This window comes from Fringilla coelebs (assembly GCF_963513975.1).
Source record: "Fringilla coelebs genome assembly, chromosome: 1".
Classification (NCBI taxonomy): Eukaryota; Metazoa; Chordata; class Aves; order Passeriformes; family Fringillidae; genus Fringilla; species Fringilla coelebs.
This window is the reverse complement of record NC_140028.1, coordinates 132,683,268-132,697,124: the sequence shown is the minus strand read 5'-3', so window position 1 is coordinate 132,697,124 and position 13,857 is coordinate 132,683,268. Positions and strand designations below refer to the sequence as shown.

General features: G+C 39.6%; 1 protein-coding gene across 1 annotated transcript in view; it reads left to right on the top strand.

Annotated features, from left to right (window-relative positions):
• Positions 1-13,857, top strand: part of CUBN (cubilin) — a gene marked incomplete at its 5' end in the record, with an annotated part of 141,510 nt that overhangs the window by 75,345 nt on the left and 52,308 nt on the right. Inside the window, 7 exons of the mRNA XM_084215400.1 lie at positions 2,644-2,800; positions 4,487-4,603; positions 6,852-6,965; positions 8,536-8,664; positions 8,945-9,077; positions 11,983-12,188; positions 13,089-13,270. Of these exons, the coding sequence (XP_084071526.1) occupies positions 2,644-2,800; positions 4,487-4,603; positions 6,852-6,965; positions 8,536-8,664; positions 8,945-9,077; positions 11,983-12,188; positions 13,089-13,270 (1,038 nt within the window). The remainder of the gene's footprint in view (positions 1-2,643; positions 2,801-4,486; positions 4,604-6,851; positions 6,966-8,535; positions 8,665-8,944; positions 9,078-11,982; positions 12,189-13,088; positions 13,271-13,857) is intronic.

Genomic DNA, 13,857 nt, shown 5'->3' with positions numbered 1-13,857 from the left:
TTTTTGTTGTCATTGTCACCATACTTGAGTAAATTTTCAATTCCTCCCTGTGTACCCACCCCTGTGTTCTTCTGTCAGGAGAGTGTGACTCACAAAAATTTGTTTATTTGAAGGCGAATGGACAGAAAGAAATTGTGAATGTACCAATCACTGCAGTTTTGGACTGTGTTTAACCAATAAGGGGTCTGATGCTATGCCAGGAGCTCAGGTCAGCAAGAGTTTCAAGTATTTGGAGACTGGAGGAGAACATGGCTCAGAAGGCAGTGCTTGTAGCACAAGGTCCTGAAAAGGGGAGTGGGAATTAGCTTATTCTGTCCAGTGAATTTGATTAAGTAAATGGTTTTTTTTAAACACAGGAATATAGAAATGTAAGCTTCTGGGAGATAGAGAGGAGGTACGACTTCATTTATTCCAGGTGCTGGCAAAGAGGATCTTCCAAGGGAGAACAGTTAGAAATATGTGGAGTTTTTTTGGCTCAGAAGACAAAAATTGACATCTTTTTGTCATGTGTTTGTGCAAAGGTCAGGACACATTTGAAGAAGAAGGCAATGAGTCACTCAGCTACGTTCACTGTGGACAGGGAATTGCTGCTATGCACAATGCAACTGAAAACTTGGCTTTTAAGTAAGCAGATGCATTGGTTTTCCTTAGTCCTGCAGCCACAAAAATGCATTTCTAAGATGTTTTTAAAATAACTAAGAAACTGCAGAGACTCAACTCTTTCCTGAGCTAGTGTGTGAATATTGTGGTTTCTGATCTAACTGCAAATCCTCCTGGTTGTAGCCTTAGCTGGGCAGAGGCACACAGATCAAAGCCAGCATTTTACCAGGAATAGTCAGGCCCTCTCTCTATGCCCTGTCAATGCAATGCTTCTTCTCAGATAAAATCCTCTCACTACTGTCTAGGGAAAGACACTGCCTTAATTCCTAAGGGCTATTCTTCCCCCCACATTCATGGTTTGTGGTTTTTAACTCCAGGCTGTCTGATTTATATGCAGAATATATGTGCAGAGGAAGAATAAACACTGCACACTGTGTATTAGAGGGTGATTGTGGCAGGCTGCCAAGAGAGAAGAAAAGGTTGAATGGATGGATGTTTTTGGTGTCTTTACCAGGTACTCATTTTAACAGGCCTTGCAGACTTAATGCTCCATCACCAGATCCCACACAGCTAGCTAGTGTTCACAGAATCACAGGCAAATGTTTAATTCATGAGAACAGCATTGACTGTGTAGGGTATGTCAGGGGATTAAGCAGCAGTTTTGTCCCTTGTTTCTTAGCTCTGAGGTTTATTTGAGACAGGTCATCTTAGCTGCTGGTTTTTTGGGTTTTTTCACTAGTGTGTTCAAAAGCCTTTGAATACTGGAGGCAGAAACATTACATTGTGTTACACAGCCTAGTTAAAATTTTCTAATTCATTGGTGCTGCCTTGCACAGACTTGCTAGAATGTGAGCCATTTTGAAGTAAAGGAAGATATTCTCAATAAAAAGTACATGTCTTCTAATCTGATGTCATTTGTATAGCTTTTATACAACTTTTAGCCTCCTGACTCCATTTTTGGGTGCTCCTATGCATATTTTAATCCATATTTTTCTCCATTGTATTAAATGATGTGACTATGGCAGGACAGGACTTTAGTGCTGAAACAGGAACTGAATTCAACTGCTGTTGCAGCCCAAAGGCTCCTCCTCTGTGGTCATGCAATGTGCTGGAGCTCCAGTGCTCCTTACTGCTGAAGGGAGGCACTTCTGAGACTGTCCCATGGCTCCAAACACAGCAGCCACACATCATTTCTGATGGAGTGCTGGGAAGGATTAATGGGAGACTCAGACTGTGGCCATTCTTCTCTCTCTGTACTTTCTCTTTTCAAAATTTTGATGTTGCTAAATTATAAACTCATTTGTTCTAACTTCTCTGTTCTTCTCTTCCTGATTGTGAAACAGGAAGGAAACAAAATTATCAGCTGTAGGGGGAAAAAAAAGAGAAGGAAGACTTTTGTGGTAAAATTAAAAGTGAAGTTTTGCAAACCTATCTACTTTCTTCCTCCTTTTTTTTTTTACTTTCCTTTACCCTCTGCTTAAACAGTGCTTCATGTATATGTGTGTAATTTGGCACTCTCAAGCTTTTGTAAAACATAGATAATAGATATAGGACTCTGATCCTTGATGCTGGATCTAAAATCCATAATCCTAGTGACCTTTTATCCAGAGTCATAGCTCTCACTGATGCACCAGTTGCATGTTAGGGCCAGTTTAGAAACCTTAACTGAGACGAGATGTAGGGTTTACCTGAATGAAAGCTACACAGGAGCTCAGGCTAGCCACTAACAGAAATCAGCAAATATATGGGGACATCTGGATTGTTAAATGAGCGTTGCTTTAATACCCAGTATACATGAAAGAAGATGTTTACTTGGGACATTTTATTTACATTTACTTACAAGGGTCCCATTAGCCTCAGCCTGAAATATATGCATTTTTTGGAAATTGCCACTTAAGATGGGCAATGTACAGTTTGTTTGCACTGCCCATAGCAGGACTACATAATGATCAAAATTTATGAAACATAAGAGAGGGAATGAAATTGAAGTCTTCTCAATACTCCCATTGAAACCAAATACTTCATTTGATATTTTCATAACAGGTATATGATGGTCCTAACAATGAAGCACCACTTCTGAAAAGACTCTGTGGAACAGAGCACCCTGCTCCTATCACATCCTCCAGGAACGTGCTGTACGTCCGACTGCACTCCGATACAACCATCCAGCACAGGGGCTTCAGCGCTCGCTTCACGGAGGGTAACTGCATCACTGACATTGATGCAATTTATCTCATCACCACTTTCTATCAGACACTGTCTTTTAGCACAGCTGATAATGCAAAGTGTCATTTCTACCCATGCAGCACGCCAGTGTGTATCTTTACCAGGAACAAATTTTTCCAAATGATGGAGAAAAGACTTTAAAGTCTGAGGATCAACTTAGATTCTTTAATTGGGAAAATAGAAATCATACTTTTTATAGCAAGGCATCTAGCACACATCAGCTACCTCTTATCCTTCCTCCCTAGAGGGTTAGCTGTCCATAACTGTCCTGAGAAAAATGTGCAACTGGCAGTTTCCACAGACCTGGTGACAAAATAACATTTTACATGTCCATCCATGCGCATGAATCTGAAAAGCTATAAAAGAATTCTGTGGTGCTGTTGATGAAGTCCATGGATTCAGGCCTGCACACCCTGCCAAACATCAACTATCCAATTTGTGGTGCACTAATTGGTATTTTACATGATTTCCTTTTTAACAAAAAATGACACCAACTGGACAGAATTTTTTTCACGAAGTTACATACTATTTGATACCTGGTGGTTTGCTTTTACTTTTTCTCAGTAATTTGGGAAACAGCTTTTCTCCAAGATACAGACATTTAATTTTTGCAGAGAAAATCAGTCTCTCTAATTTTTCTCTCAGGATTCCTTTCACTATTAATTATTGCTTTTCCCAGAAATGCTTCTTACTTGAAATATTGTGAAAAATTATAAAGAAAAGGAGGATCTTGTATCAACAGAAACCTCAGAAACCCCAGTTCCTGAGGTACTAGTTAGATACCTAATTTGGTATTTCTGGCTAACAGCTGTGAGAGCCTAAATTGTTCAGCTTCCTCAGAACACATTTACTGGATTCAGTACTGCACAAACCACATCTGGTGAGTGAGTGCTCCCTGCCTGGGAAATTAGCAACCCAGCTTTCCTCTTCCTAAGAAAACTTGGTAAACAAAGTCCCATGTTTTTTTCTGGTATTTTAGGCAGCACAGCACAATAAATGATCCTCACTCTTCAGTACTCATCTCCTCACCCTGCAGTTTAAAGCAGGTGTGTGTTAAACTCTGACCTGGGCAGTTGATGATAGCCAGTGAGCTTAGAGATGAGGCATGGGAGCACTCAGCACTGTCAGCCAAAGTTCTGCAGTCAGTCAAGCTCTAGAGTGTGTGCAACACCTCACACAATTGCAGTTTTGCTGACACAGCTCACAAGAGGATCCTGCCAATGCAATGTGGGGCCACCCTTGGGTGCTGGAAAGTTGTGGACAGTTACTTAGGATTTTTTTCTTCCTACCTGCCAACATAAAAAAAATGACCAGAGTAATGGGTGTATTGCACTGTCCTTAAACCAAGTTATTTTGGCCCCAAGGTAACTCTTCTGGGCTATGAAGAGATGAAAACTATCAGCTTTAAAGTCAGTCTGGCTTCTTGCAGATGGTCAGCCAGGTGCAGCATGGCTTGTGGTCAAGAAAGTGCAGCCAGTGCTGGGAACTAATCCTTAAGTCTCTCCTTGTGATTATATACTATTGCAAATTTTATCCTCATTTCAAGCTGATGTACCTTGTTACACTTTATACATTCATTTTCCCTACAGAATCCAAGCAAGGTGATTTGTATATATAAATATTTATACATGTATCTATGTCTTTGTGTTTCGTTCTAAAGCATGTGGAAGTTTCATAGAGTCAGATTCAGTTGGGGCAGCAATTTCCTCTCCTCTGTATCCTGCCAAATACCCAAACAATCAGAACTGCAGCTGGATTATTCAGGCTCAGGAACCATGTAAGTAAAAACATCTTTTATAGTTAGTTGGGATGACTAACATCCTCATCTTCTTTTCTGTAATAACAATGCAAAATTCCTCCTTTATTTCTTTAGGAAGTTCTGCTTCCTGGTAGCTGTGAGTGTGGATCTCCCAGTCTGTCACAAGTCAGGTTTCACTGTAAAAGATTAAGTGCATAGTGAGGAAAACAATTCACAACTTTGTCATCTTAGCAAATTTACTGTGACCCAAGTGTTAAAAAATAAATGAGGTGTTGAATACTATGTAAAGTTGGATTAATTTGTGAGAAAATCTAAGGGTTTACATATAATTAAAGCACTTGCATTTAGGTGAACTTATTTTGGTCTGGAGTTTTCAAGCTGGAATTGTGTTACATGAAAACTATGCTGCTGACATTAAAAAAGATTGAATAATGAGAAAAGGTACACAGAAATTTCAATTTCAAATGCAAACAAAAATATATATATAAGCTGTTGTTATGTGCAGAGATACACTCAGATATTCATAATTTTACACAGATTCATGATTGATCATAAAATACTGAATATTTTTCATCAGATACTGCTACTACCTTTAATACCCTCTATTACCTTTACATTGTATAAAATTTGTAAAAATAATTTGTATCTGTTAAAACCCATAATAATGTCCTGGTATCCTAATTTAAAATAGAGACTATTCTACTTCACTAGAACATAATATATTTAGACATTGTTGTTAAAATCTTAGAATGTTTCAATCATATTTATATGTTTATTTTGCTAGTTTATAAAACAAACATTAATTTGCCAAGAAAATACCAAAACATAAATCGGGAGATAAGCAACCCTTTTTTTAAGCATAGTTACTTATACAAATAGGATGTCCATGAAAAGGGGCATCATCTGAGCTGTTCATCACCTATGCAATGTTTAGTTTTAAAGACAAACTTTCACTGGATTCATATTGAAATGAACATGACTGCTGTCTCCTGAGTTACATGAGTATGAGAGACCATAAAAATGCTGTGTGAGAAGCAGTGACTTCCTCCACTTCCCAGCAGGACCACCCCATGCCTCATGTTGCAGCTGCACGTGGTTTCATTACGCCATATGTAATGTTATTTATTTATGGCACTGCATAAATAAACAGCATACATACAGTGCATTGCATATTCATGTCCAATGGATTTATCCAATGGCAGCCCACAGCAGAGATCCTGCTCTGCTTTTAGTGGGAAAGCCAACAAGTCTCTGCTCTGGCCACCCACTGTGTTTTTCCTTTTTGCTGTGTATCCTGAGGACCTGCATTGACAGCTGTAATAGATTGAGCAGGAGGGACACAAAGGAGTGCAGCTGAATGCCAGTCAGGGCACCCTGCTGGATGCAGCCTGGCTCTGTGGCTGTCATTTCAGCTTCTTCAAGCCAATTAAGTGGGGCCCAGGGAGAAGCAAAATATTTGTGTCAAATTCAGTTTGGTCAGTGTGGGAGAAAATTTAGTTATCATCTAAATCATGAGACTCTTTCTGACCCACTCAAACTGCATGGAACCCTGAGGCCAGAAACAACTACTGTTCCAGACTGGTGTCAAGGACAGCCTCTCTTCTGCCAGCTGTGACTTCACCTTTGTTTATATCAGACAAGCAAGAGTAGTAGGAGAGTCAAAAATACCCTGAATCAGAAATCCTCTTTTTCATTATATAGCCTGCAGTCCAAGAGCGTGGAAAATCCAATTCTGTACAAGTACAGCTGAGGGTAGTTAATGATCCTTTGTCCAGTCCAATTGATGAACAGGAATGTTGCAATATGATGAAAGAAGCGGCTCTTTCTAAGCCTGGAGCAGGGCACATTTGTCCAGATCTATGCTATAGATTGCAAAGGGACAGCAGGTCATGGGTGTGTAGAAATAAGTTCTGTTTCTGAAAGTCTGTAGGTTTTCCATGTTTTATTTGCTATTTTTTTAGGATATAATGAAGTTCTCCAGAAACAAGGAAACTTAGATCCATGTGTATATGTTAAATCCTCTCCTTCTAATGTTGATTGAACTAGAAAGTTCTGAAAGGTACTGGAGGGATTTACCAGGACCTTTGCACTAAAGGTTAATGCACTTTAATCAAATTCATTCAATATATAATGAAAAAAACTACTTCAGATATGCTTTATGGAGACTGATTTACTTCAGGGGAAAAAAAAGAACATTTGTTTACATGTAAATATTTCTCTGTGAAATTTCTAACTTCTTCCTAAATTTTTACTCTGCTCTTGCCAGTCAACCACATCACGCTTTCATTCACTGACTTTGATATTGAAAAAAGTGGACGAAACTGTACAACGGATTTTGTGGAGATTTTGGATGGGAATAACTATGAGGCTCCTCTTCGAGGTATTGGACCTTTCCCTCATGTATTTCATATGTATTTCATATATATAGAACTACACCCAAGGTAAGAAGGAGAAGGTTTTCTGTTCATGGTCTCCTGCTCCATGGATTTTCTTTGAGAAGAGAATCTCCTTGGCATCTCCGACCTGAGGAAATTGAGAATGGAGAATAAGTGTCAGTGTGAATGGCAGAGCTCTCCCAGGCTCTGACTATGCTCCTACTAACCTGCAGTTTGGTGTTAACTCCAGCTGCCTTTTCCTTCCTCCTCAGCAGAACAATATTGGGAACCAAGCAATTCAGTTTAAACCTCATTTCCATTTAACTGCACAAAAACATAACAAAACTCACAAGCACAGTCCATGCTAAACACAGGTAAGGAAGCTGAAGACTTCTAGGAGCAGAAAATGGTTTTTTGTCAAGCCATGGAAAGCCTAATTCTTCTGCTCTTTCCTGAGTTTTTGATAGCTTTGTTCTGACTTCTCTGGACAGTACCATCCCCTTCAAGTGCCAGGAGCAGCTTGAAGCAGCAAAATTTCCCTGGTCACAGGGTGGTCCCAACTTTCCTTGTATCCCTAGGGCTGCTTCTAATTACTTTCTGGAAAATTCAGAATATCCCTGTCTTACTATGTTCTCCCTTACCCTACTTTTGTATGTGCTCCTTTGTCAGGCTGCAGTCAGTTTAAATGGTTTGTAACTAGGAGCAGAATTCATTTTTGTCGCCTATCCTTGGTTTTCCCTTGCCAAAAGAACTTTTTAGTACTTAAAGGGGACATGCAAGAAAGATGGGGAAAAACATTTTAGAAAGGCATATTGAGATTGTCCTGGTTTTCAGCTAAAAGAAAGTAAATTCCAACTAGATATAAAGAAAACATTTTTTACAATAAGGGTGGTGAAATACTGCAACAAGTTGTCCAGAGAATTGGTAAATGCCTTGGAAACATTCAAGGTCAGGCTGGATGAGGTTCTGAGCTGCCAGATGTAGTTGAAGATGTCCCTGCTCATTGCAGGGTGGTTGGACTACACGACCTCTAAAGGTTCCTTTGAACCCAAAGTATTCCATGATTCTATGATACTAACTGCTATCTTTTTTTTTATTGGCAGATGTCTTTTTGACAGATCATGCCTCATATTCCTAATCCCCATGTCACAATCCATAACAGGAGAAATGCTCTGTTATTTTTCAGGTGTTTGGTTTTTTTCATCAGAAACCAATTGAGTGAAATGGAAACCACTGTCAGATATATTTGATAGGTTTTCTTGGGGTTTATTTACAATAAGGCAGTAATTCCTCATTTTTTTCATTTTCATTGAGGGAACTCCATGACAGAATAGCCAGGGACCAGAGTGTCTGGAGTGCCGAAAGTCCTTTTTCTGTTAAAAAAAAATTGTCACAGGAGTTGAGTTTTGGGCAAATGCATGGAGTATTTCTTTTTTATGTAGATTGAATTGACAACTGCAATTGTAAGCAACAAGCATTACTTGTTGTCAGGCATTAACTCCAAATGTTAAATTAGCAGTAATAATTACATGCTGAACACTTGTTTTTTTCTCTCTCTCTCCTGCTCTCTTTCAGGCCGTTACTGTGGCACTACTATGCCACATCCAATCACTTCTTTTGGCAATGCCTTGGTGGTGAATTTCATCTCCAACAATGATATTACTGCCAGGGGCTTCCATGCCACATATGCTGCATCGTCGTCATGTAAGTCCATACAACAGGTGCTACTTCCTTATACCACTGACTTTTAAGAAAAAGAACAGATCCTTTACCTCTTTTTCTCTCTGCCATTCGATTTTTGAACCTCCTGTTGCCCTTTCTCTTTTTGGCCAAGGTCTCAGCAAGTACATCAACAAGCTAAAGTACAAAGAGACAAGGAGAAACGCTTTCTTGATTAGCAAGTGCTCTGTCTCTGTCAAGTTTTTTGTTGGTTTATTGTTTATGCCATCCTTTCCAAGCCTCTGCTGTCTCTTTCTTGTTGCAGCCTGCGGGGGTACTTTCCACATGGACAGAGGAGCTTTCAACAGCCCTGGCTATCCCGAGCCATATCCGCTCAACAGCGAGTGTGTCTGGACAATCCTCAGCTCCCCCGGCAACCGGCTCCAGCTGTCCTTCATGTAAATGCATTGCCAGGGGTCATTATTCAGCCTTTAACAGACCTGAAGGAAGGATGCTCTGTGTTTGTTAGGAAATGTAATTACCCAATGATAAAGCTGAAACATATTTTTAGAGTAACTTGGAAAGAGAACACAGCAGGGGTTAGTGGCAGCTTGCAATCAGTTTTTCCCTGTCTTAGTCATTGCTTCTGTTATGGCATATTCAGCATTATATAAATAGGTGGTTTATTATTTGAGCAGCATGAGATGGTGAAGCCAATTCTTACTCACCTATAAACAAGAAGAGGAAATTTAGCATCACTCTGCCTTTTCATTACAAAGGAAATTCCTGCAATGTAAAGATTAATTTTAGTGTTTGTTATATAGCTGATTAATAAAAAGGGCCTAGATATCCCACACATTGTAGGGTTATGCCTCTGGACAGATTTTGACACGCTTATGAAGTGGGCTGAGGTAAACCTCATGAAATTCAACAAAGGGAAGTGCCAGCTCCTAAACCTGGGTCAGGGCAATCCCAGATATACCCACAGATTGGGCAGAGAAGGAATTGAGAACAGCCTTATAGAAAAGGACTTGAGGGGTGATGATTGATGAAAAACAAAACATGAGCCAGCAGTGTGCACTCACAGCCCAGAAAGCCAAAGGAGTCCTGGGCTGCATCCAAAGGAGTGTGGCCAGCAGGTCAGGGGAGGATTCTGCCCCTGTCTTCTGCTCTCATGAGGTCCCACCTGGAGCACTGCATATGGTTGTGTTGCTCCCAATTAAAGAAAGACATGGAAGCCACAAAGCTGAAAAGGGGACTGGAGCACCTCCCTTGTGAAGATGGGCTGAGAAAGTTTGGGCTGTTCAGGGAAGAGAGGAGAGGGAGAGGGAGAGGGAGAGGGAGAGGGAGAGGGAGAGGGAGAGGAGAGACTCTTCATCAGGAACTGCCATAACAGGACAAGGGGCAATAGTTTCAAACTGATAATGGACAGGTTTGGATTAGATGTCAGAAAGAAATTCTTCAGTGTAAGTGTGATGAGGCACTGGAACAGGTTGCCCAGAGAAGTTGTGGATGCCCCAAACCTAGTAGTGTTCAAGGCCAGACTGGATGGGGCTCTGGGCAATCTGGTCTAGTGGAAGGTGTCCCTGTCCATGGCAGAGTATTTGAAACTACTTGATCTTTAATGTCCCTTCCAACTCAAAACATTCTATGATTCTATTTTGAGATTCTAAAATTGATGTTAGATTTTTCAAAATTTCTTCAACAGTTAAAGCAGAGGAGCTAAAACAGGAATCAGGATAATATGTGGTGGAATTTTGTTTCCCTTTAGGAAACTAACTTTCCTTTGAACACTTCTGACAAGAAAGTCATGTGGAGAATTATGTGGGGTCCTTTACCAGGGTTGTTAGGTTGTTTTTACCCATGAGGTAGATTTCTGAGCCTCCTTGTTTCCGGGCATCAAACAGTGGCTGCTGCCAAGAAAGAGAACACTGACCTTTAGCAAAGCTTACCAAGAATGAATGAGCAGGAAAACAAAACTAACTCTGAAACCTGCATTTGCAATTAATCAGAACAAAAGGAAAATTTTTCTGGTAACACACTGACTGCATAAGACACAACTTGTTAGGCATGTGCTGATTCACTAATGCAGTAAAAAGGACATTCATTCCTCCACTGCTCAATGAAGCAGAGAAAAAGCACTACAGCCTGCAAACATTTTCCAAAATGTTTTCCAAAAGCCTGAGAACATTTTTCAAGATGTCACAAAATAAGCAGTAACTTTTCAGAAACAACCCAAAATTCTAATGTGAAGCAGAAACTTTCAGTGGAACATACATTCCCTTATACAAAGTGACACTGAGTAGATGTTAATTCTTTTTCTTCAGTTACAAATAGCTGAAAGGCAAACTGAAAATACTGGAAATTATGGAGTAATTATGTTAGAAAGCACTATTTTTTAATTTGATTTAATGTTAGGGGGTTATAAAGTTTTGTTGGCATGAGGCATTAATTTTCCTCAATGTCTGCAATGTGAGGGCTAGCTTTAAATTGTTCTGAAATATATCCAGATGAGTGGTTGGAACAATTTCACAGCATGATATGCTGAACACATATGGCTATATTCAAATCTGAAAGGGAGAAGCTGTTACCAGAGTATCAGAAAGTCTGAATATTTAAGGCATTGGTTATTAGAGGCACTCTCTGGAATCTTTGCTATATATTCATAGCTTGCTTCTGAAAACTATGTTGGTTTGTATAAAAGCAATTCACTGAAAATAACAGATGATTTTTAGAATATATTTATCGTTCAGCTTGGTGTAATAATTAGAAATTTATAATTTGATTACTATATCTCATTCCTTGTCTAGGGTAAAAAGTACTTTAGAAGAGTTGATAACAATCCTTGTTATTATTTTCACACCCAAATATGTAGAAGTCAGAGAGGCGAGAGAAACAGTAGTATTTTATAATTCTGGAACAACTGCTAAGGGATTTCTGACCTCTGAGGTGTTACTAAATCAGCAATTGTTTTCTCACCACAGAGTGTGCTGAAATAATAGACATATGAAGGTGCATTCTCTGCACTTGATACTCACTGGATTTACATTAAAAATCTGGATTATATCTCAGGGCTTTCTGAGTTTCATGGCTGTTCTTGGAGAACCAAGAAATTTTAAGGGCATTTGAGAACTCTTTAAAATGTGTATCCTGCACACTGAAGCTCTGTTATAAAATAACAGAGTGGAAAGTGAGTGCTCTGTATTGGTGGCCTTGGCAGGTGCTGAGAGTTTTGTTGCTGCCCTTTTCCTAACCCTTACAGAAGGATACCATCTCCAGTGGGACTAATGGCCTGGCAGGCCACACTCTGAAGGGTGTGCCAGTCCTATGTGTGCTAATGCTCTTCTGCTGCTGTTGAAACAGAGCATTTCAGCTGGAGGAAAGCAGTGGCTGCACCAAGGATTACCTGGAGATTCGTGAAGGGAGTGAGACGGGCACGCTGGCAGGACGGTTCTGTGGGAGCTCCTTCCCTTCAAATTACACATCAACTCTTGGACATATCCTCTGGGTCAAATTTGTGTCAGACAGTTCAAACACAGATATTGGCTTCAGGGCCACCTTCTCGCACTGTAAGTAGATGTCATTTGATTGAAAAATATTGTTCTTTCATAGTACTTCTGAAATTATTCTAAAAAGTGATTTTTTGGGTCTATAAAGTCTATTAGGAAATATTTGCTAATGTCAAAAGGTCTGTAAATTCACTTTAAAATTATTTTGTAAAATCTCCACTGAATGTAAAGGAGTGCTCTTAAACATGCTAGAAGTATATAATATTTATTAGGCAATTGGCAAATTAAGAAAACATATTTATTTCTCAGCTTTCTTGTTGTTTTTTTTTTTTGAGTGTGACAGTGTCCATCTTCTGGTTTGGATCTAGATGCCATCAACCAGGGAGCAGAATTAGAAAAAAGGAAATTATGCCAATTTATAGATCCAAAATTTCAAGGGACCACTGCCAACATCAGTCTGACTTGCTGCATGAACAGACTGCTGAAGCTTAACATCCACAGCCATTTTGATTATGCAAGCTAAAGTTCTAATAATTTCCCTTCCTTTGAGATTTAACTCCTTTTCAAAATGAATTATCAATAGTTCAGACCTCAGTGAAGTCAGAACCATTTTTCACCAGAAAGCACACAGGCTTAAAAAAAAAATTCTTTAATGCTTTTGGGTAGAAATGAACATAAAGTAGTCAGAGTCAGGGAGGAGTTTAGGTGTGCTGTCTTCCTGCTTCCCCTACCCATATGGCTCAAATGGGTAATTTCTTTCAGGGAAGGGAACACTGCATCTCTCAAAACAAGAAAATGATTGGATGTGCATCTTAGAGCTGTCTGAGACATGTCTTACAGCACTGTCTGGTCCTAAGCAAATTAAGTCAGATGCCCCCCCCCCCCCCCCCCCCCCCCCCCGCAGTGTTTCTTTTGCTCTACATGAATTAGAGGCATTAGTTGTGTCTTTCCTGTTTTCAGTGTATGGAAATGACATTGTGGGAGACAGAGGACAAATAGCCTCCCCACAGTGGCCCAGGAGTTATCCTCCCAATGCCGATTACCAGTGGCGGATCAGCGTTAACGCTTCCCAGGTGATCCACGGCCGCATCCTGCAGATGGATATCGAAAACCATCACCGGTGCCAGTATGACAACCTAAAGGTGATTTCATCCTGACAAGTCATTTTATCCATCAACTTTAGTAAAATGGACAAATAGAGAAACCTACAGGATGAAAGGGGAGCATTTCTGAGGCTGTGGTGTGGCTTACTGTTTTTGCTGTGTTGTCCTTTCAATGATTATTATTTATAGGAAGAGTATTTTATATTCAATAAGATATATTGAATATTTTAAATAATATATTCAATTATATATTCAATGACTATTTATTTATTTATACTCTTTGGCTCCCTAACAGATATTTCCGAGTTTGAAATTTATTGAAAATAAGTCCACAGTGGTACAATCCTGAATATCACTATTCAAGAATTTCAGGTCAGATACCAGACTGAAATTTGCTCCATGCTGGTTCAGTTAAGGACAACAGTGAGAGTAACATCTCAATGTTTCTAAAAATAAAGTTATTTTAAAATCCTACAAGGAACAATTCTTGCACCTTCTTTGCTCTCTGCATCAGTAATTTGGCTGCTGGTGGTAGAAAGGTGCCTTCTTCTCACAGTTTGATTGTTTCTTTGTATCCCCCCTGTAATATAGTCTAGCCAGGTTAAAAAATAGAATAGTGGAATAGT